Raw genomic sequence first — 25068 nt, forward strand, 5'->3', positions numbered from 1 at the left:
CCCAATTAACTAATAATTAACAATTAAACACTTAAGGATCCAGCCACATTCTCACATGTATTTTATAGGGAGGAATTTAACCCCCTCCCTGCCAATTCAAAACAAGAATCACAAAAACATAATGAAAAGAGTAAAAATAATAATAACAAAACACAAATTATTGGAGCGAGCTGGCACCCCATCACATCCCCATACCTACCCTAAATACAAAATATGGAGGGATTTGGCTGACCCCCATGTTCCTGATTTCCCAGATTTTGCCTGGTTTTCTCATGCAATGACACATAAAACTCTGAATACAACTTATAGCAAATTACTTATGAATTATTATGAATCATTTGTTTGTACTCAGCAAAGGTATACTTAAAATCTATGACCCAAATGCACAATACAAATTTAGATGCCCTGAATGGCTTCCTCTTGTTTGTTCATTTTCTTATAAATCAACAGATTTTTTTTCACAACAAACTGTTGCAAACTTTATTTTGGTGTAAAAGACCTTGATAATTATATTCTGTGGGGTTTTGAAAATTAGTACATTTACTGGACAGAAGCATCTTATAATTAACATTTACACTGTTGGCATTTTGGGAACTTCTCCTTTCCAACCTTATCTCACATCCCTAACCTGCTACATTTTCGCAATGTTTCTGTTACAGACCTGCCCAGAGTCTATAAGGTCCAGGTCTGCTGAAATTGATTGGTTTAAGCAGCTCTTCATCCCTGACATCAGCCTCTTCATGCACAAAGAGCACTTTAATGATGAGGAGTGGAAGAGGCTGGAACATTTCAACCCTCCGTATGGATGGATGGGGACTAACTACACAGGTGAGGAATGAGCTTGGAAATGGTTCCGTCACACCTAGGGCCTTCCTAGGGATGGTCTGTAGCCATACTACCTTGATTTGCACACTTGGTCTTGGTTAGTACGTTGATGGATGACCTGCATGGAATACCAGGATGTGCAATGCATGACGTGGTGTTGGTGTCAGAGCAAGTCTCCATCACAGCAAGGGCCTCTGTAAAGGTCTTCATGAAAAATGAAAATCAATGCAGGACCACTGCATTTGTGACATGCACTACATACATGTTGTATCGCTTGCAAACAGTGAGCTATGTCTTTGTGATGTGGCCACCACAGGACCAGCACTATTGTTCTAAGGTGACCTCCTTTGGTCTGAAAGCATGCTACTAGTCTGGATTATTATGTGCCTTTTACCTGATAGAGGGAGAAATTCTTTGTTCAAACCCCTGTATCCCTGTAGCCTGATCTTATTAGATTTCAGAAGCTAAGCAAGGTTACCCCTGGTTAGTACTGGAATGGAACCTGCATGGAAATCAGGTGCTGCTAGAAGCTAGAAGTGGTGCTGGTGGCTTAGTGAGAATTAATTTCCTGTCCTGTTCATGTTTCTTTAGAAGTCAAACAGGCTGTGGAATTGATACCTGGGCTAAAGGAACAGAAAGTCCTGCTCAGTCCCAAGAGGAATGACGGTTGTATCCGCTGTGCCGCTGTTGGGAATGGAGGGATCTTGAACGGCTCTCGGAAGGGTGCTGAAATCGACTCGCATGATTACATATTCCGGTACGAAGTGCTCTAGAGTATTTGCTAATCCAGGGTAGGGTCTTAGAGTAGTTCTGTTAAAGATACATGTTTCAGCTACTTCAGTAGAAGAACCGCGGGGCCATTGTCAGCTCAACCATGACTATATTTGATCTCATAGAACCCTCAAACACCTGAGTATAAATCTGATTATTATTGTCTGTTTCAGGAAAAATATCTTCTATAACAAAATACAAAAAACAAAATGGAGTCTAAGGCAATAGTTGCATCTGATTGAGAATATGTGGCCTGACTTTTCAAAGTTAGGAAGAAATACAGGGCTGGTGTTACAAAATGAAAAACAAAACACACTGAGAGTGCTTAAGAGAACTTGAAATATATAACTTAGTTGCCTGGCTCTAGTTTTGTCAAATAAATAGGTTTATTTATTTTTTAATTGTAATTAATTAAAGACTGGAGTAAATGCTTTGAAAATATGGTGCAATATGTCTTCATCCACAATGTGTGTTTTTTTTGTATCAGGTACCTTTTTTCATTCTGTGGATGTATGTTATGGTAGTCTGCATTTTCATGATGCTAGTGTCCATGACAGGGATGTACGTTACTGATATATACCTAAACAAGCTTAATATCCTATCAATCAGGAGAACAGGAGCAACTTCCATAATGCCAAGCACAGCCTGGTTTATATATACTGTATGGGGCGGGGCACTCTAATAGGATAATAAATATTGGGGGAAAACGGACAAAACTAGAAGGGTTTAGAAAGACTTTTGCTGTAAATGATTTGAAATGCCTGCCAGTCATCTAATGTTCTAATGCAGAATAGAAAGGCAGTTGATGAGTGTTTAACAAAAGCACACCTGTCTCATTTATCAATCATGGATTTGTATTATTATGCAGAACAATTTTTGAAAATGTATTTCATTAACAGAATAACTCAATTTGTCCCTTTTTTAGCATCACCTAGCACACACTGTTTATATTTATATAAAGACAATATAGACCGATGTGTTTGTGTTCCTGCAGTGTGAACGGGGCTGTTATCAAAGGCTTTGAAGATGATGTTGGAGTGAGAACCTCATTTTATGTCCACACAGCTCAAACCATGCTCTCGTCTCTCTGGGGTTATCAGGAACTAGGTTTTACCAACGTACCCATGGATAAGGTAAAGATCGAGACTTGATACTAAAAACTTAGGGTCAGATATTCAAATGAGATGTGAGTTTCGCACAGGCAGTTGCAGGGATTTTTTCAACTCAATTCAGCCTTTAGAAAAAGTTGTGCCTGCGAGTGAAATTTAAAATGGGCATTGCAGGAGAAAAAAAAAAAACAACTCTTGCTCATTTTTTATTTTTATCACAAGTGTTTTTTCCTCAAGTCTGGAGGCTGCAGAGTTGAGAATAATTATGCAAGTCCACCTACAAGTGCAAAAGTCAAAAAATGCTTTCCACAAATCACAATGTTGGGGACAAATTGGTTGCACTTGTTTGACAAGTGTGATTGAGTGTGTGCATGTTTGTAATTGGTCAATACGGCATTTTGAAATGTGTTATTTTGAATGCTGACAAGTCAACAGCAACAACAAAAAATGTTTAAACAAAAAAAAAAAAAATCTGTTTGCTGTCATCCATGCAATAATGACATTCGAAAAATAAAACACTACTGCACTAACGTTGACCACAATTGGGAGCTTTGAGCTCACAAAGCTTTGTTTAAATTAACATTAGTTGGAGTTGTTCAGAGCGGAAAAAAATTAAAAAACACAAATAAATACTGCAGCTAAATATACAAAAGAATGTGATTTTTTCAGTCAGGAAAGCTTTTGCCATAGAGAACAATAATTATTAAAGCTTACACAACAAATACTACGTTATACATATTTCCAATCCATCTTTGGCCTTCGAGGTACCCCTGCCCATAATGTAGTTTGCCTATATTGGAGAGGCTGACTGTAGGGAATCCATGGGCAGGGGAGCAGGATAGCTGCCCTTCCCATTAGACGAAGCTGAAAAACAGATGGAGGCTGGGCAGGAGGTGGCGAACTCTGACGTACAACAGGGAGGTGAGATACAAAGCACTTTCTAGCTGATCATTGGACATGTTGTTTATTGAATGCCGAACTTTGACGTAGCACCTTCCACACAGATGTAATGCTTCTCACATTTTCCTGTGCATTTACCACACACTGCTCTTTCACATTTGGCACAGATATCAGGAGTTTTATTTGTACTGCATTTAGCTACCTGGTATTGTTTTCTCTTGCGTGTCACTCGGTGCAGCACTGAATCCAGGTTGAGCTGCAGTTGCCTGATGCTTTGCAGTTTTCTAATCAAAATGCTCTGTGGCTAACTGATATTTTTTCCGTTGTATTCCTTATACAAAACGAAGGAATTGATGGCTGCCAGGTCCAGTACATTGTAAAAAACAGCAACTGGCCACCGGTGAGAACCGGCTTTCACTGAGTACTGACATGCCATCTGGTCTAAAACGTCCACTCCGTACTTTGTGTCACTGTAGAAATCCAGTCTCCGTTTTTTTTCCTGTCAACAGTCCCGATGGCAACTGACGTATGAAGGGAGCTCAGAATAATTACATTCTTTCTCGGCTTGCACTTGTAAACAGTTGTCAAATTATTGATTTTTGGCATTGGCACAAATACATAAAGCAAAACCATTAACAAAAAATAAATAAATAAAAGTATTAACACTAGGATGTATAATTTTGGATTGTCACATTGCCTGCAATGTTGTGTGTTGCAAGTAAATATAGTTACTTATACAAAAAAAGATTTATTAACGTAAACATTTTGAAAACTGTAAATAACTTGTTGAAAGAAACTCTAGAACAAGCAGTCATTCCTAACTAGACAAAAAATAAATCCAAATCAAACACTAGGGCTGTAGCCTTTTCAATTTTTAATCACTGGAAACTATTTACAAATAACCTTCCGTTATCGTCTGTTTTTGCTTTGCCAAGGACGAACTGCAGAATTCTGGTTTGTTTGGGCACACGTGAACTTGCAGCAGTTTTTTTTTCGGGTCATCCAACAGGTCTCCGTACACCCTGCTTTCTGTTAGAAGATGCTGAGTCTCTGCAGTCGTTTTTCTAGTTTTTGTTGACACGCCTGACGAGTAGTATTTCGTTTATGTTTTAACTGCGAATGTCCACCTGCACACGTACCTATTTTTGTTTAGCAGGAACCAGGAATATTCTTATGACGTAATATGAATGAGAGAGACCAGGGTACCCCGGATTACCACGTGGTATATATTGACCAATCAGGTTAAAGGAAAGCTCTTTCTAATCATTTTCTAATCTCTGTTAAAGGGACCGACTCTGAAGCAGGCCCTCCACCGGTGGATTTGGGAGATATTTTGAAACTGAGAAGTTTTAAACTCTTTTTTTAAATATCATGTATATCCCGTGGAACAGTAGAAACAGCATATCTGGGGAGTGGGTGAATGCCGGGTGAAGTTGTCTGGATGGGGCACTAAAACAGTGTAAGCGTCTTCAAAAATATACCACCGCATTACAGCCTCTGTATTAAAAAGCATTACATTATGAGTTCATACTTCTTTAATCATGTCATAGAATTGGATGTTTCTGATTTAGTGCCCCGTTTGTACAGGTTTGTCTTGGATGCATTTAATGTATTAAAAAATAAATAACAATAATAAAGAAAACCCATATAATAAAGATTTTGAATATTTACTATAGTACTATAGTCACAGAGTAATCATGTGGTAGTTTTTAATACATTTCTCATTATTTAGTGCCAAATCGTTTTATTTTGTTTTTCCCTTTCAAAACAATTTGCCTTCATTTTTAAGACGTTGTCCACAATTATTATTTTTAATCAGTACAGTTGCCCTTTGTATGATTTTGAACGCTATCAGCTATTATCTCACCTCGTATGCATATACACCTGAATCAGTTGGGTGCAGTCTGAGTTGTGATTCATATCATGTTTAGATAGTTTAAAGGCATTCATTATCTCAGCCTTGCGTTATCTGGCCCAATAAACTTGATTTTCCGGATTGAGATAATAAAAGGGAGTCCAGAGACTCCCGAGAGTCGTTATTAAGATGGCCCCCTGATTCTGGAAATAAAACTGCTATTCATGAAACGTGTCGAGGCTGTTAAGGAGTTTAAACAGTGATTTATAAAACTGTATTTCATACATTGACTCTCTTTAGTGAACCATTCTTTATTTAACTCAGAAGTTAAAGGTTAGGGTCTAGTTTAATATCCCTTTCTGGGAAGAAGCGCACTCATATTCATGGCAATGAGCAAAGGCATTGCCATAAGTTAACTGTGCTGTGTCTGTTTTAACTGTGCTGGGAAATAACTCTGGATTGAGACTCTGTGAGCTATACTGAGGCAATGGGGGTTCATTAAACACCAGGAAGTGATAGCAGAACAATGATACAAGTAATCATCTGTAGAATGATGCTGAATGCTGCAATTGTGTGCTGCTTTAAAACAGACTCTGTTCACTTTGCCTTTTGTAGGAAATAAAATACATCATGGTTACAGAAGGTATGAGGGATTACCAATGGCTAAGAGCGTTACTGCTGAATACTACGGTTTCCAGAGGACCCTATCTTAAAATGAGGTAAGGTTATTATTGTGTCTCTTTATGAATATAATATTTTTTAAAAAGCGGTTTGCTTGTGTAACTTTCTTCATATAGTTTTTTTTTTTTGTTGCTTAGGCCAAGGTCGTATTTTGGGACTGATTTCACACCAGAAAAGTATTTGGTTGCTCACCCTGATTTTAACAGATACATTAAAAACAGGTACCTCTTTTTTGTCTTTATGTGTCTTTCTGATCTTGTGGTGATATACCCTTCTAAAAAACATTTGAACTACTATGTACCTGAAGATTTTTAAATGACGAGCCCAATAACACACAAGACCTGGAGCTTGTGTATGGAATGCATAAAAATGACAATTGTGTATAGATACAATGTTGGGCCTCTCTCCCACTGGGCTTATCGCTCGATAGATATTTTGGGGCAATTGAAGACCCCCACATATATAATCCTGGGGGCATCTGTAAAAGCGGAGAAGTGGGAAATGGAGGGATGTTGATTCTGGTGTGGGCATTGTTGTGAACGTGATTGGAATACTGGGAATGTATATGCTGAGGGAAGGGACAAAGCACTTCGATAGGGGCTTGGCACGGAGGCTGTCTCTCATCCCGAACTATGCCTACTTAAAGCAACAACAAGAAAACCTGTTTGCCGGCAGAAAGCGCCTGAATGCTGCATGCTATGGGAATGGTTTAGACAGGCTAGTGTGAATAACAGGTACAGAGTTGCTGAGGCATTATTGTGTTTATTATACTGTAAGTACAGTAATAATTATTTTTAAAATGTTCACCTTTTTTAGGTACAGTATTAGATTTTTTTACAGTAACGCTGGATTGGACAGGTTTTACTGTACATGTAAATGTTCATTGGCAGTGGCTTTTAAGTATTTTTTCATGGACCACAGCCTGCTTGGAATCAAAATATCAGAATTATGCTACAAACTATTCAGGATTAATAGGTAGCAGGATATTGTAAAGAGGCATATCTTGGATATGTTGTGTGTAAATGTCTTGTGGTGTTTACTGAGTAGCAAGTGAATGGTTTGGAAGTGTGGGAGATGGAGCTGCATTATTTTATAGGGACCCCCTGATATTTACTCACAGACCACAAAGGCTGGGAACCTCTGCTACTGTAGAAAGTGACTCTGAGCTGTTTCATCTGACTTGCAGGTTCTTGAAATCAAAAACTGTTGAAGGAATAGATTGGGCCATCTACAGACCGACCACCGGAGCCTTCGCTCTGCTCCTGGCTCTGCACCTCTGTGATGTTGTAAGTACGATTGGGAATGGGGGACTGTGACAGGATGAATGATGTGGTGGAAAAGACTGCAAATGTCCAAACGTATTCTCCCAAATCAAATAATTTAATAATCCAACAAGAACAGAAATATTCACAAAAATAATACACCTTCATACCAGAGATGGTAATCGGGGCAAAACAAAACAAGGTCCACGTTCCAAAAATAACAAACAAAAAGACACTCCTTAACCACATTCCTCCGTGCACGAAACTGCGCTCTTTCCAAAGGGGACAGTGGTGCATGCGCTGTGCTGTGTTGTGCTGTGCGATGAGGGGCGTGCTCTGGGGTTAATGCTGGCTCTGTAGCGACAGCCTCCTGTCCTCCTGCTCCTCTATGAAAACACAAAAACAACACGTAACAAAAACAAACTTACACCAGCTCCGGCCGGTCAATTATTGTCTCAGCGCAAGGAGAGGTACTGACGTAGCTGCTTCCCCTTTGTACCCAGAAAACTCCTCCCTGCAATCAACGCGTCGCCTGGTTTCTCCAATAGAGGGCTGCCCCGCAGCTGACAGCAATGGAATCGTCCTGAGTACTTGCAGCTACGCGCCCCTCCTAATATGGTCACCTTCCGGTTTCCACCTACCACCGAGGTGGCAGATCTAGGAGGCAGCTTACCTTCCCCCTTACACAGCGCCCTTTCTAATCGGGAGGGAGATTTACAGCATCGATCCTTTCTCTCTCTATCACAGGAGCCCCTGGTTCCTTGGGTCTGCTGAGATACACGAACACAGACAGCTTAGTCATTGTATTATACACTATCCTCCAGCAAACTGGGACAGATAAGCAAATGTAGAATTCACTTTTCCCTCGCCTTGCTTACTAAAAACGGAACCCCAAAAATGTTGTCCACACAGCACCCAAAACACACATACACCAACTCGTTGTTCTCAACCATTTCTTCATTTATCTCTACAGGTCGATGCCTATGGATATATCACAGAAGACTATGCCAAATATCCAAACCACTACTATGACAAGACGAAGACAAAAACTGTGTTTTATGTTAATCACGACTTTGGATTGGAAATCAAGGAGTGGAAGAAACTGCATGATGCTAAAATCATGAACCTGTATCACGGGAGATAGAGAGAACTACCACCAGAACTGGGGGTTACATAATGCGTTACTGTGATAATATTACTTTTGTCAATAACAAGGTAATATAATGGGAGTAAGAATATTACAGCTACTTTCTGCAAAAAATAAACAAATTTGTCTCATTACCTTGTAACACTGTTACATTAAATTGAAAGCTTTAAATGAGAAAAACAACAAATAAATACATAAAGTGTAATATCCCTTTAAGAGGAGCCATTGGGCTCCAGTACCTTCCCATTCCGCCTCCAGGTCTGTCTACAGGTGGCCAAATTATTAGGAAAACAACCTGTTTTTCACATTTTTTTTCCCTTTATTAAGGTCAGGTGGTCATCGGGGGAGGGGTGTGTTTGTTCTGTGTTTGGCAACAGAGTTAGGTTTCTGGCTGCTCTGATTTTAACCAAACTCATCTACTAAAAAAAAAAGGTTATAAGGTTCTTTTAGGAAAAAAGAAAGTATTAAAAGTACTAAAAACAAGTTTTAAAGAGTAGTTTGGTGACATCCTCCTTTTTCTGTTGGATTACAACAGAAAAAAGTTTTGGATGGGCAGCAACCCCAATGATTTTCTACACTAACAGCTTCCCTAGACCTGGTGAGATCTAACCAATCTTTTTTTTTTTCAAGATTTTGGATTATTTTTGTTTTTTATTGTTTTTTCTTGTTTTTCAATTTGAGGAACTACAGCAACTTGACTATTCTGTTCGGGACTGTGTATATATTTGTGGGGTGTTGGTCTGGGGTTATTTTCGGTTACTTGTAAATGTTGTATCTATATCGTTAATGTTTCTGTACAATACACTTGTTTGTTGGTTGATTGAGCTGTGTCCGGAATCTATTTATTTTCTGACAGTATTCCATACATTTTGGAAACCGTTACAACCTTTTCTCTGTTGTACACCTACATTGTTTGTACATGTGTGAACAGGCTGGCTGCTGGGTATCTCAGGCCAGAAAATGCAGGACACAGAGTGGTGAGTGAATTGCGCTGTTGTGTCACTTTATTATAAATAAAAGATTTAAACAAACAAAATGGCACATTGTCCAAAATAAATAGACAGACAAACAAAAGTGATGAACCAAAACAAGTATCGTGCAGGTGCTCCCGCGCGAGTAGCAGTTGTTATATTTATTATTTTTCTCCTTCTCTCTCCTGTTCTTTTTCCCTGAACACACCATCCCTGAGTGAGTGATTCATGCATCTATATATACAGCTGTGCCAGGATTCAATTACTAGTTAATCATTCACTTGAATCCACGTGAACTAACTTGTGCAATCCCCGTGCCCACATACTAATACACATTTTATCTGCACGTGAAGTGATTGTGCAATCTTTGTACCTAAATACAAATATACTATTTAAATCACCCTTGCTACAAAACCCACACTCCATGCACCAATACATACACACCACATAAAATACAAAAATACGCAGAGGGGCGGGGCATCCCGCCACAACATGAAAAATGCAATTACAGTTGTAGTCAAAAGTTTACTTACCCCCAATGGAAATGTATCATTTCTAAAAATTTCTCGAAAACAAAGAATTTTAGGAAAAATCTTTTGGTAGCAAAAGTTTTGCTTTTGTGGATGAGGAAAAAAAGTTCCAAGAAATTTTGCAAAACTCCAAAAATGCTAAATCAAAAGTATTCATACCCTTTGATGCTATGATAGTATTGTCTACAAGGTACTAGAAATGTCAATATGATAATGCAGAACCTAATTCCAGAAAAGTCTAGAAAATGCTGGATTGTAGGTGAACATTCTTAGAGGGTATAAAAGGGTTAGGCATTGCTGCCATTACCAATAAGTCAATATGGGAAAAAGTAAAGAGCTATCTGAAGACCTTAGGCAGAACATTATTTATTGTCATAAAGCTGGAGAAGGATACAAGATGATTTCTTAAGCATTTGAGTATCCCAATTTAAACTATTGTTTCTATTATGAAGACGTACAAGACTCATGGTACTGTGTCACAAGGATGGCTGTTGAATGACGTCACAGACCTGGAAGTAACACACAGACAGGCAGTACTGGGGTTGAAACTGAGGCACTGTGGCGTTCAGTGTTTTATTGAATAAACAACACAAAATAAAAGGTTTAACAAAACCACAAAAGAAAAAGGCTTGTTGGCCACACAAACAAACAGACAATAAACAATAACAAGCATCATGCTGGGTTATAAGCCAGCACATTTTAGCAATTGTTATTCTTTTTTTTCAATCAATTTACCTCCTCACTCCACTATCATTCTCCACTCTGAACACTTCAACCTATGCAGGTAAATTGCAGGTCTTTTATAATATGGCCAAGGGATTAACTAGCTAGTAATTATCTTATTACCCCATAGTCTGCACAAGTTTAATAAGGATGCATGACTGTTAACTAATTAACTAGTCAGTAGCTGATCAGTCACGCATCCTCATAAGGTTTCTTAAAATACTAAAACAATAACAGATATTGCCTTGCTCAAAGTCCCGGGCCAAGACCAGGCGATGGCAAGCAGGCCTCCCCAGGCGATGGCAAGCAGGCCTCCCCAGGCGATGGCAAGCAGGCCTCCCCAGGCGATGGCGAGAAGGCGACCCCAGGCGAAGCAGAGCCGGCGACCCCAGGCGAGGCAGAGCAGACGACTCCAGGCAAAGCAGAGCATGTCCTCGGGAGGCAACGGCTGCAGCGGACCCTTGGGAGGTGACGGCTCTAGACCCCTTAGCAGTGGTGGTTCCGGACCCCCAGACAGTGTTGATTCCAGATAAAGGTAAAGACAGCTCCGGGCCCTCCTGCAATATAAAAGGGAGAGACAGCAGCAGCTCCGGACCCTCCGACAGCAACAGCTCTGGACCCTGGCCATGAAGATGGGAGCGCCACTTCTCCCTCGTGCTACATAGCTGACGGCTTCCTTTTCTGGGGCTCCAGCCCCAGACTTTCCAGCGGTGTAAAGGCTGCTGCTGGAGTTAACATCCCCTTGGGCAGCGTCGTGACGACATCCCTGGGCCTTATCTTTGAGGCATCCCCGGGTCGTGTCTTGGAGGCATCCCCGGGTGGTGTCATGCAGGCATCGCTTGGTGGTGTCGTGCAGGCATCCCTGGACGGTGACTTGGAGGTATCCGTGGGCGATGGCAAACTGGCATCCCGGGGATGGTGATGGTGGCTCGGCAGCCCTAGGCGGTGCAGGCTCGCCAGCCCTAGGTGTTGTGGGCATGGCATACGGGCATCCCAACAAGTCGTGTCCTCCTTTCTCACATCGCCTGCACCAGCCCGGTGGAACCTCAGAGCATTCCCTCCAGTGGGGATCTTCCTTCCCGCACAAGGTGCACCAGGGGAACAGGTTCTCTGGCTCCTCTGGCCACTGTTGCTGTTGCTGCTGGGGCAGTAGGAGCAGTAGTCTACCTCCCCCTGCTGGTGGTGGAGACCGATGCAGCTCCTTCTCCTCCCTTTCCTGATGGACAGGGCAGCGAGCTACATATTGCCCACCCCTGCAGATGGGGCATAGCTGTGGTGGTTGTCCGAGGGGGTACCAGGGACAGTTCACGTGAGAATGCCCCGGCTCAGCACAGCACTGACACCCGGGTTGCTGTTCCACCGGCTGGTGTTGCAGCTGCTGCCTGCTTTTGCCGTTCTTTCCCATTTATTATTTTTTTTTTTCAAAAATTAAAAAATTTCCAAAAATAATAAAAAAAATCTGCGAGCAGTACTGTCTCTCTCCTAGTCTGTGATCGTGGCACTGTATCCCACTTCTGTACACCATATGTGACAGGGTACTTATGGCATGTGTGTGGGTAACCACTTATATGCGTGACAGAGACATGGGAGTTGGACTTGATACGCCGGCACAGGCGCGCAGGATTTATTCACACACAGAACAGAAAAAGTAAACAAATAGGTCATGTGACGCTACCAGCGATGGTAAGAACATAAGAACATAAAAAAGTTTACAAACAAGAGGAGGCCATTCGACCCATCTTGTTTGTTTGGTTGTTAGTATCTTATTGATCCCAGAATCTCATCAAGCAGCTTCCTGAAGGATCCCAGGGTGTCAGCTTCAACAACATTACTGGGGAGTTGGTTCCAGACCCTCACAATTCTCTGTGTAAAAAAGTGCCTCCTATTTTCTGTTCTGAATGCCCCTTTATCTAATCTCCATTTATGACCCCTGGTCCTTGTTTCTGTTTTCAGGTCGAAAAAGTCAGATCACAGCATAGTCTGAATAGATTCAATTCTTTTAGCCTGTCTGCATACGACATGCCTTTTAAACCCGGGATAATTCTGGTTGCTCTTCTTTGCACTCTTTCTAGAGCAGCAATATCCTTTTTTGTAACAAGGTGACCAGAACTGAACACAATATTCTAGATGAGGTCTTACTAATTCTTTGTAAATTTACTTCCCTTGATTTAAATTCAACACTTCTCACAATATATCCGAGCATCTTGTTGGCCTTTTTTATAGCTTCCCCACATTGTCTAGATGAAGACATTTCTGAGTCAACATAAACTCCTAGGTCTTTTTCATAGATTCCTTCTTCAATTTCAGTATCTCCCATATGATATTTATAATGCACATTTTTATTGCCTGCATGCAGTACCTTACACTTTTCTCTATTAAATGTCATTTGCTATGTGTCTGTCAGCTATGTTGATTGGGGAGGTGTCACAAAGACGGCCGGAGTGGGTGGCGTCAGACCAGATGCAGGAAATAAATAAACAGAGAGATGTGGTTTGGTATAAGCTGGGCGCGTGATTGCGCTCGGCATTTAATAATTAAACAGAACAGCACAGAAAATAAAAGGTTGTAAACACAAAAACACGGGACACGGCACTTGCGCCAAAATAAACAGACATACAAAACGACTAAACACTAAACAGACGGTGCAGGACAGACGAACAAACACGGTGAGTACAAACAAAAACACTTATTATATTTCTTACGATTTTACTCCTTCTCTCTCACCCGTTCTCCACTCTCTGAACACCTAACACCGACTGAATGAAAATGTGCATCTATATATACTGTTGTGCTGGGATTCAATTACTAATTAATTATTCACTTGAATCCCAGCACGTGAATTAATTACGTGAAACCCTGTGTTCACATATTATATTTTAAATGCACGTGCATGATGTGCAATCCCGTGCCTAAATACAAATATACAATTTAAACACACGTGAAACACAGACCCGTTTATATCCCGTGTACCAATCTATACACCAACATTAACATATGCACCATACATACAACACAGAACACACAAATGCACACAGGGGCGGGGCACTTTGCCACAGGAGGGAATAACACATTGATACATGATTTATGATGATCCGAGCAGTTTTAGAGCCCCGTCCGGACAGTTTTGACTCCGATCCTGCTTTTACCCACTCGCGGAAAAAATCTCCTTCAGCCTAAAAATAACATTAAACATTGCCAGGGCAGGCTTAGAGTCTCTCAGTCCAAGTTTTATCCAAGCAGGTACTGGTAAAACAAACGTACATTACTCAAGTACTGTAATACAGTACAGTATACTGTGAGCTATACATGTTAGTTATCAAGGCAATATTTGATGTCAGGTGAAAAATCAGACGAGCATCAGGAGATCATGGATCAGATTTCTTCCGTTTTTTACATATTGTATTGTAGTACAGTACCATTAGTACAATACTGTTTTGGTGCCGATTCATTTCTTGTGCCTCGCGAAAATAAGGTCACGCTAAGAAAAGGGGTTTTACAATACAGTAATTTAATAAACACTGGCTTCAGATATGTTGTAAAAAAAAATTAAAAAATCTAACATGATCCGCCTCATTCGTACCCACAGAGTTTGTATGTTACATTACAGGCTAATGAAACCCCAATCTCATGCATGAAAGAACACCAAAATACGGATTATTTTTCCCGGGAGGGAGGAGTAATGGGAAACGTAGATTCAGCCAAGTGTTCCTTAGGCTCCACTCTGAGTGGTGGGATATGTGACAGAGACAGAATGATTCTTGGTGGTAAATCTCCCTCCCAACGCTGTGTAAAGGGAACAGAGTGTCCTGGACTGGATGGCCAGACAATTCATTCCCAGGGTTAGAAGGAAGTCGGTCTTCTAGAAAGGGAGCGGAGCTCCGGTACACTAAATCATCGACCCGGACTGGAGGAGCAGTTGCGCTTGTTAACCAAGGGGTCATGATTGACAGTACAAAAGGGGACGTAGCGAAGTGATCTGTTCCTTTGTAAAACCAGGAAAACCTGTGTTGTTTTCGTGAGTGTTTTGTTTGTTTTTGTTGTGTCTAAATATATTGTTTGTTGATATTAGACGGCTAAACACGATCCGGAGCTGTCGCTAAAGGCCGGACTACACTGCACCATTGTTCACGATAAACTGTATTTGCACCACGAACACTAAAGCACGCACTGTGGACTTGTGATTGTGTTTGTGTTACGTGTGGGTGTTAAAGATCGGGACTATTATTATTTCAGGACCAACCCATGGATTAAAACAGCGCAATACACGCCACTGTATTGCCTGTTCTCATTTTTATTATTTACTGCCGTTTGTCACTTTTGAATTGTACATATAAAACACCATTGCACCTATACACATATATATATTTTATAGTTCCTTATTCGCTACCATTACGTGTCCCTAACGTACAGTTTTGCTGATTCTACATTCATGGATATTTGGCTTGTTTAGTAAAGTTACCAGTATATTCTAGGATTGGAAATGTCCCTAAAAGGAAGAATTTGGGTTATGCGGTCAAAATAAAATGAACAGTATGCTATGTATCCTGAAACTGATTTTGTTAAAGATTTGCAATGGATAATCTTGGACAAACTCATTGTTTTAGGGGGAAGAAATTACAGTGGTACACCGGCCACATTGCTCAGACCTGCTGGTGACTTTATAAAGTTGTGATCAGCAACCCATTTCCAACTGGCTGTGGTTGAGACGGAAAGATTCTGGCTGGGGACAGGTAAGTAAGCTGGGCTGAGTTGAGTGGGGGACGGAGGGGGGTGATGCTGGGACGCCAGAATCACCGTCGAGCCCTCTTGAGGTGTCGTGGGCTAGTCGACGAAACACTGAGGATGGAAGGTGCCCACTTGAAAACCCCAGAGATGTACCCTACTTAGCTCAATCCAGACGGTTGTCATGCTGATGCGCTGGGGAGGCCTCACTTTGGTTGATCCCCGGAGCCAGCATCGCAGCCGTTGTGTGTGCTGATGCGCCAGGGAGGCAAAATAAGCTGATCCCTGGAGCCAGCATTACACTTCAGCCATTAACACCAGACAGAAGGATATCTACATCATCATATGGAAGGAAACGTAAATGGATGGAGACGCATATGGATCACATTAGTTTACTGTAAAGCTACGTCTTAGTTGGTGCTTATCTTGGCGAGAGCCGAGTTCAAATCAGCATGAAGTTTTAACATCTACTCTCGAAATCATGAAGATCTGGATACGTCCAGTGACTGCTGTGAATAGTGCAGCTGGCAACAAGGGAAAGACCTTGTGACAGCCTGGAGAGACAGCTGACAGGAGGAAAGAGACCCCATTGGGGCTGGTAAGGGTTAGCTACCCTTGTCGGCAGTATCCAGCTCTGTGTTTACAGGATGCTGGAGACACCCGCCCAAGGCTTCTAAGAAATTAAAGAGAAAAATACCCCTAGAGTCTGCGAGAGCGGGGGCGGAAGATGACTCAACGTTGGACAACACGGTTAACGACTTAGGAACGGAAACGGATATGAGTATGGAGAGTACTTCACAAAAGACTAGTTCAAGATCTGCAGTTAACAAAGACATGGAACTCCAGGTTTGTGTCTGCGGCTGGAGCAAGGCGACAACGGTCAGGGGTTTGAAGATTCATCAAGGGAGAATGAAATGCTTGAGGGAGAAGGGACAAGGGCCTCGCATTGATCAGTACTTCTTACGAAGTCAGTCAAGTCAGTCGAATGAAATCCAGCGACAGGAAGCAAACCACAGTTCGCAGGATATCAGCACCCCTGTCATAGATGTGAGGAGGACTTGCATGGAAACAGTTAGTGATGAACCTAATGATCCTTGTGAACCCGGTCAGACAAACCAGCATAAGAGAGAAAAGAACCTCAACGGGCACAAGCCTGGAGTTAAATGGCCAAGAGCTTGTGAGAAAACTGCATGGGACACAGTAAACACAGATCTCTGCGTTGCATTGGAAAGATTAAGTGGAACAGTTGAAAAGAAGCTGGATAAATTTGGGGACATCATCTACGCATATGGAAGTGAGAGGTTTGGAGTTGAAAAAAGGAAGGAAAAAGTACAAACTATTCCTGGAAAGTCTAGACGGCAGCAGGAGATTGAACGCTTAGTTAGAGAAAGGAGACAGCTGAGGAACCAATGGAGAAGAGCAGAACAAAGTCAGAAGGAGGGACTCAATCTCTTACAAAGGGTCATAAAAGATAAGCTTGCAACATTGCGCAGAGCTGAGCGCCTACGGAAACGCTACAAAAAGAAGGAGCGTGCGAGAGCTAACTTTTATAAAGACCCATTCAAATTTGTAAAGAAGTTATTCACCAGTGAGAAGAATGGCACACTAAAAGCATCTAAGGTTGAGCTGGAGAGATATTTGGAGGAAACACATACAGATTCAAAAAGGCAGGAGCCTATGTCAATTCCGTCAGACATCCCACCTATCAATCCACCAGAATACCATGGAGGACTGTGCACCTAAGTGGAAAGAAATAGAGCAAGCTGTGAAAAAAGCAAGGGCTTCATCATCTCCAGGGCCCAATGGAGTTCCGTACAGAGTGTACAAGAGTGCTTCAGGAGTTCTACGAATTCTGTGGAAATTGATGAAAGTGGCATGGGAAAAACAGGTTGTACCAAGAGCATGGCGCCGAGCAGGTGGAGTCTTTATACCTAAAGAAAAAGATTCTACAAGCATCAGTCAGTTTCGTCCCATTTCCCTATTAAACGTAGAAGGCAAGATTTTCTTCAGCATTATTGCTCAGAGATTGTCAGCTTACCTATTAAAGAACTGCTTCATTGACACTTCAATACAAAAAGCGGGCATTCCAGGTTTCCCAGGATGCTTAGAACACATCAATGTGATCTGGCAACAAATTCAATCAGCTAAAAAGGAGAGGAAGGAGCTCCATGTGACATTCCTGGATTTGGCTAATGCATATGGTTCAGTGCCACATGAACTACTTTGGGCAGCATTTGATTTTTTCAGTGTACCGATGACAATAACAAATTTAGTGAAAGCCTATTTTGGAGATTTGCAATTCAGTTTTTCAACTTCAGAATTCAGCACTACATGGCAATGCCTAGAGGTTGGAATAATGGCAGGATGCACCATTTCTCCACTGGCTTTTACCATGGCAATGGAAGTAATCATTAGGGCATCAAAATGGGTAGTAGGAGGAGAGCGCTTGGCTTCTGGAATGCGACTACCACCAATTCGAGCATACATGGATGACATGACAACCATGACTACAACAGTAGCCTGCACTAATCGATTATTGGGCAAATTAACCAATAACATTGAATGGGCACGAATGCAATTCAAGCCCACTAAATCAAGGAGCATCTCTATAATTAAAGGCAAAGTAGTAGATAAAACATTCTTCATTAATGGTGAGGCAATACCAACAGTGTCCGAGAAGCCAGTGAAGAGTCTTGGGACATGGTACGATGGGGATCTAAAGGACACAGTTCGTGTGGGAGAAGTTAGACAACAAGCAGTGGAAGGGTTGAAGAGCATAGACAGCTGCGCTCTACCAGGTAAACTAAAACTCTGGTGCTTTCAGTTTGGTCTACTGCCGAGGTTGCTGTGGCCACTGACTGTGTACGAGGTTTCTTTGACAACAGTAGAGAAGCTGGAAGCTTTAATCAGTTCATACATCAGGAAATGGTTGGGAGTTCCACGCTGCCTCAGCAGAGTGGGACTTTATGGTAAAGGAATACTGCAGCTACCAGTCTCTGCTCTAACCGAGGAGTTTAAGTGCGCCAAGGTCAGACTGGAAATGACATTAGTAGAGTCACGCGATAAATGCGTAAGGGAGGCAGCACCTGTGTTGAAAACTGGAAGAAAGTGGGCGGCAAAGAAAGCTGTGGAAGATGCAAAGGCTGCCCTTCGAATTGGTGATATCATGGGGCAAGTTCAGCATGGAAGAGGGGGTCTTGGTTTCAGTTCAACTCCTCCTACATGGCACAAGGCGGCCCCAGCTCAAAGAAGGAAGCTGGTAGTCAACGAGGTGCAAAAGCAGGAGGAGAGGATGAGGTGTATAAAGGCCATTTCCCAGGCCAAACAGGGAGAATGGATGAGATGGGAGAGTGTGGAACAACGCAAGATTGGCTGGCAAGACCTATGGTCAATGGAACAGAGCAGGATCAGTTTCCTCATCAGGTCAACATATGATGTTCTCCCATCACCACAGAACCTAAACCTCTGGGTAGGAGAGGATCCCTCATGTCCTTTGTGTTCATCACCTGCAACATTAAGGCACATTTTGACAGGATGTAAGGTGGCTCTTAGCCAAGGACGGTTTACTTGGCGCCATGACCAGGTGCTGCGATGTTTGGCCTTAGCATTGGAAGACAAGCGTAACATGACCAATAAGTTGCCACCTGTTCCATCAAAACATTACACACAAAAGACAACATTCCTCCGCCCAGGAGAGCAACCACCAAGAAAAGGTGTTAAAACCAATCCTCGCCCAGGACAACTGGAAGCTGCTAGAGACTGGAATATGCTGGCAGACGTTGGTCAACGGCTTATTTTTCCACCTGAGATTGCCACCACTAACCTTCGACCAGATATTGTCTTGTGGTCTGGATCAGCACGCCTTGTTCACCTGGTAGAGTTAACAGTGCCATGGGAGGACGCTGTAGATGAGGCGTATGAGAGGAAGAAACTGCGGTATGCTCAACTAGCCACTGAAGCGGAACAGCGAGGATGGAGAGTTCGGGTTTACCCAGTGGAAGTGGGTTGTCGAGGATTTGTGGCACACTCTACAACCCGGTTTCTCAGAGACGTCGGATTCAGTGGCCAAGAGTTGCGTCGCACAGTGAAGAACTTATCTGAAGCAGCAGAGAGGAGCAGCAACTGGCTGTGGTTGAGACGGAAAGATTCTGGCTGGGGACAGGTAAGTAAGCTGGGCTGAGTTGAGTGGGGGACGGAGGGGGGTGATGCTGGGACGCCAGAATCACCGTCGAGCCCTCTTGAGGTGTCGTGGGCTAGTCGACGAAACACTGAGGATGGAAGGTGCCCACTTGAAAACCCCAGAGATATACCCTACTTCGCTCAATCCAGACGGTTGTCATGCTGATGCGCTGGGGAGGCCGCACTTTGGTTGATCCCCGGAGCCAGCATCGCAGCCGTTGTGTGTGCTGATGCGCCAGGGAGGCAAAATAAGCTGATCCCTGGAGCCAGCATTACACTTCAGCCATTAACACCAGACAGAAGGATATCTACATCATCATATGGAAGGAAACGTAAATGGATGGAGACGCATATGGATCACATTAGTTCACTGTAAAGCTACGTCTTAGTTGGTGCTTATCTTGGCGAGAGCCGAGTTCAAATCAGCATGAAGTTTTAACATCTACTCTCGTGTAATGGAAATCAAATATTGATATATTGAAAACAATGTACTTACTGAAAATCAAGAAACAAAAGACTAGACTTCAAATACTGAAAACATGCACTAGTAATATAATATCTGTGTTAGCTACATGCACTAGTAATATAATCTTTGTGTTAGCTACATGCACTAGTAATATAATCTCTGTGTTAGGTACATGCACTAGTAATATAATATCTGTGTTAGGTACATGCACTAGTAATATAATATCTGTGTTAGCTACATGCACTAGTAATATAATCTCTGTGTTAGGTACATGCACTAGTAATATCATCTCTGTGTTAGGTACATGCACTAGTAATATAATCTCTGTGTTAGGTACAGTACATGCACTAGTAATATAATCTCTGTGTTAGGTACATCCACTAGTAATATAATCTCTGTGTTAGGTACATGCACTAGTAATATAATCTCTGTGTTAGGTACAGTACATGCACTAGTAATATAATCTCTGTGTTAGGTACATGCACTAGTAATATAATCTCTGTGTTAGTGTCACAAAGACGGCCAGAGTGGGTGGCGTCAGACCAGAAGCAGGAAGTAAATAAACAGAGAGATGTGGTTTGGTATAAGCTGGGCGCGTGATCGCGCTCAGCATTTAATAAACAGAAAATAAAAAGGTTTGAAACACAAAAACACTGGACACGGCACTTGCGCCAAAATAAAGAGACAAACAAAAACGAACACACACTAACAAACAGGGACGAACAAACACGGTGAGTAAAGCAATATTTACGTTCTCTCTTTCTTTCACTTTCTAGTTTCTCCTCTCTCTCCCGTTCTCCACTCACCGAACACCAACCACGACTGAGTGAAAATGTGCATCTATATATACTGTTGTGCTGGGATTCAACTACTAATTAATCATTCACTTGAATCCCAGCACGTGAATTAATTCTGTGCAACCCCGTGCTCACATATTACATTTAACCAGCACGTGAAGTGATTTGTGCTCTCCTCGTGCCTAAATACAAATCTACACTTTAAATATACGTGAAACACAGACCCGTTTATATCCCGTGTACCAATCTGTACACAAACATTAACACACACACGCACGCAACATACAACACAGATCACACAAATGCACACAGGGGCGGGGCACTTTGCCACATATACCCCCCCTTGTGCGCAGCACACATGGCCTCAACGGCCACCTCCCCCCTTAAAAACCCAGCAGTCCAGAACAAAGTCTCGGGCTGGGAAGGGAGGCTTCAGTGGGCCCTTGGCTGGCAATGCTGTCAGCACCCCTGCCGGTAGTGGCACGGCTGACAGCCTGTTGGTCCCATCCTGCAGCGAAAAAGCTGCGGGGGCAGGTGGTCCCCCGACCTCCCCCTTCTTCGTAGCCGGCAGCTCCCTCCTGTGGGGCTCCGGCCACAAGAACTCCTGCAGCGAAACTGCTGCTGGGGAAAGTGGTCTCCAGACCTCGTCCCCCTTCTTCGTGGCCGGCAGCTCCCCTTTCTGGGGCTCCGGCCACCGTACTCCCTGCGGAGGTACGGGCAGCAGAGGCAGCTCCTGCTCCTCTGCTCCGGGCGGTGGCGGAGGCAGAGGCAGCTCCAGCTCCTCTGCTCCTGGCGGTGGTGGAGGCAGAGGCAGCTCCAGCTCCTCTGCTCCTGGAGGTGGTGGAGGCAGAGGCAGCTCCAGCTCCTCTGCTCCTGGCGGTGGTGGAGGCAGAGGCAGCTCCAGCTCCTCTGCTCCTGGAGGTGGTGGAGGCAGAGGCAGCTCCTGCTCCTCTGCTCCTGGAGGTGGTGGAGGCAGAGGCAGCTCCTGCTCCTCTGCTCCTGGAGGTGGTGGAGGCAGAGGCAGCTCCTGCTCCTCTGCTCCTGGCGGTGGTGGAGGCAGAGGCAGCTCCTGCTCCTCTGCTCCTAGTGGAGGAAGCGGTGGAGGTGGCGGAGGCAGAGGCAGCTCCTGCTCCTCTGCTCCTGGTGGTGGTGGAGGCAGAGGCAGCTCCTGCTCCTCTGCTCCTAGTGGAGGAAGCGGTGGAGGTGGCGGAGGCAGAGGCAGCTCCTCTGCTCCTGGCGGCGCTGGCTCCCTCCGCTGTGGCGGCTGGGCTGGTGCGCGCCGTGCTGCCTTCAGCAGCATGAATAGAGGCTGCTGGGGGACACCAGCCTCCTGCCCCTCTCCCCCCCAAAAATTTCCAGGGGGTTGGGCCTGTAACTCCTCCCCTTCCGGCCCTTGGGGCTGAACCAGCAGGCATTTTCCCTCTGCTGGTGGCTTGGGTCCCAGGGCTGTGGAAGCCCCGACTTGCCTCCCTTTGGGCTGTGGACGCACCGACTCCTCCCTTTTGGGCTGTGGACGCACCGACTCCTCCCTTTTGGGCTGTGGACGCACCGACTCCCCCCTCTTGGGCTGTGGACGTTCGGGCTCCCCCCACTCAGGCGTAGGACGTTCGGGCTCCTCCCACTCAGGCGTAGGACGTTCGGGCTCCTCCCACTCAGGCGTAGGACGTTCGGGCTCCTCCCACTCAGGCGTAGGACGTTCGGGCTCCTCCCACTCAGGCGTAGGACGTTCGGGCTCCTCCCACTCAGGCGTAGGACGTTCAGGCTCCTCCCATTTGGGCTGTGGACGCTCAGGCTCCTCCCGCTTGGTCTGTGGACGCTCAGGCTCCTCCCCATAGCTGCGGAAGGGACAGTGGGCGAACAGGTGATCCTGGTCGCAGAGGAGGCACCCCGGCGATGGCTTGTTACATCGCCGTGGATGCCTGGCCCTTAGGCGGCACTCCTCCTCCCTGTCCTTCACCTCTTTATCTGGTTCCTCCTCCTCCTCACCTTGGAAGGGGCAGATCGCCACCGTGTGTCCGTAGACTCCACAGACCATGCACCAGCCTTGGTCCTCGAGGCCCCCGAGGAGGTCCTCCAGGTCCCAGCAGCCGTCTCTCCAGCCTTCCATTTTCACTTTTTTTTTTTTTTTTTGAAACCAGTCCTGTGGTTTTTTTTTTTTTTTTTTTTTTTTTTAAACACAAAACCCCCTCTCCTGGTCTGACGCTTGGAGGCGCTGTTATCCCACGATGACACCACGTGTCACAAAGACGGCCAGAGTGGGTGGCGTCAGACCAGAAACAGGAAGTAAATAAACAGAGAGATGTGGTTTGGTATAAGCTGGGCGCGTGATCGCGCTCAGCATTTAATAAACAGAAAATAAAAAGGTTTGAAACACAAAAACACTGGACACGGCACTTGCGCCAAAATAAAGAGACAAACAAAAACGAACACACACTAACAAACAGGGACGAACAAACACGGTGAGTAAAGCAATATTTACGTTCTCTCTTTCTTTCACTTTCTAGTTTCTCCTCTCTCTCCCGTTCTCCACTCACCGAACACCAACCACGACTGAGTGAAAATGTGCATCTATATATACTGTTGTGCTGGGATTCAACTACTAATTAATCATTCACTTGAATCCCAGCACGTGAATTAATTCTGTGCAACCCCGTGCTCACATATTACATTTAACCAGCACGTGAAGTGATTTGTGCTCTCCTCGTGCCTAAATACAAATCTACACTTTAAATATACGTGAAACACAGACCCGTTTATATCCCGTGTACCAATCTATACACCAACATTAACATACGCACGCAACATACAACACAGATCACACAAATGCACACAGGGGCGGGGCACTTTGCCACAGTTAGGTACATCCACTAGTAATATAATCTCTGTGTTAGGTACATGCACTAGTAATATAATATCTGTGTTAGGTACATGCACTAGTAATATAATCTCTGTGTTAGGTACATGCACTAGTAATATAATATCTATATTAGGTACATGCACTAGTAATATAATATATGTGTTAGGTACATGCACTAGTAATATAATATCTGTGTTAGGTACATGCACTAGTAATATAATCTCTGTGTTAGGTACAGTACATGCACTAGTAATATAATATCTGTGTTAGGTACATGCACTAGTAATATAATCTCTGTGTTAGGTACAGTACATGCACTAGTAATATAATCTCTGTGTTAGGTACATCCACTAGTAATATAATCTCTGTGTTAGGTACATGCACTAGTAATATAATCTCTGTGTTAGGTACATGCACTAGTAATATAATCTCTGTGTTAGGTACATGCACTAGTAATATAATCTCTATGTTAGGTACATGCACTAGTAATATAATCTCTGTGTTAGGTACATGCACTAGTAATATAATCTCTGTGTTAGGTACAGTACATGCACTAGTAATATAATCTCTGTGTTAGGTACATCCACTAGTAATATAATCTCTATGTTAGGTACATGCACTAGTAAAATAATCTCTGTGTTAGGTACATCCACTAGTAATATAATCTCTGTGTTAGGTACATGCACTAGTAATATAATATCTATGTTAGGCACATGCACTAGTAATATAATATCTATGTTAGGCACATGCACTAGTAATATAATATCTGTGATAGGTACATGCCCAAGTAATATAATATCTATGTTAGGTACATGCACTAGTAATATAATATCTGTGTTAGGTACATGCACTAGTAATATAATCTCTGTGTTAGGTACATGCACTAGTAATATAATCTCTGTGTTAGGTACATGCACTAGTAATATAATATCTGTGTTAGGTACATGCACTAGTAATATAATATCTGTGTTAGGTACAGTATATGCACTAGTAATATAATATCTATGTTAGGTACATGCACTAGTAATATAATATCTGTTAGGCTCCAAATACGGGACCAGGGTGATTAATCAATAAAATCATATTGAATTGAGGCTTGTTAAATACAAGCCATAAGAGATGGATTATTGTTGCATTTAATTCTAGTGACTTCATTAACTATGCCAACATGCCTGATATCCATCGGTGAAGGGACAGTACAGTAATACATAATGATTAAGGGAAAGAAAACTGACTGTAAAATTAAGAGGAATTTGTTAATTTACAGTGCCTT

General features: G+C 43.2%; 1 protein-coding gene across 1 annotated transcript in view; it reads left to right on the plus strand.

The window, feature by feature from the left end:
- Positions 1–9374, plus strand: part of LOC117422896 (alpha-N-acetylgalactosaminide alpha-2,6-sialyltransferase 1-like) — a 31984-nt gene extending 22610 nt beyond the window's left edge. The window contains exons 3-9 of the mRNA XM_058989964.1: positions 660–828; positions 1417–1582; positions 2591–2729; positions 6076–6179; positions 6279–6362; positions 7328–7427; positions 8377–9374. Of these exons, the coding sequence (XP_058845947.1) occupies positions 660–828; positions 1417–1582; positions 2591–2729; positions 6076–6179; positions 6279–6362; positions 7328–7427; positions 8377–8547 (933 nt within the window). The 3' untranslated portion in view covers positions 8548–9374. The remainder of the gene's footprint in view (positions 1–659; positions 829–1416; positions 1583–2590; positions 2730–6075; positions 6180–6278; positions 6363–7327; positions 7428–8376) is intronic.
- The last annotated feature ends 15694 nt before the right edge of the window (positions 9375–25068 follow it).

This window comes from Acipenser ruthenus, chromosome 17 (genome assembly GCF_902713425.1).
Source record: "Acipenser ruthenus chromosome 17, fAciRut3.2 maternal haplotype, whole genome shotgun sequence".
NCBI classification, from domain to species: domain Eukaryota; kingdom Metazoa; phylum Chordata; class Actinopteri; order Acipenseriformes; family Acipenseridae; genus Acipenser; species Acipenser ruthenus.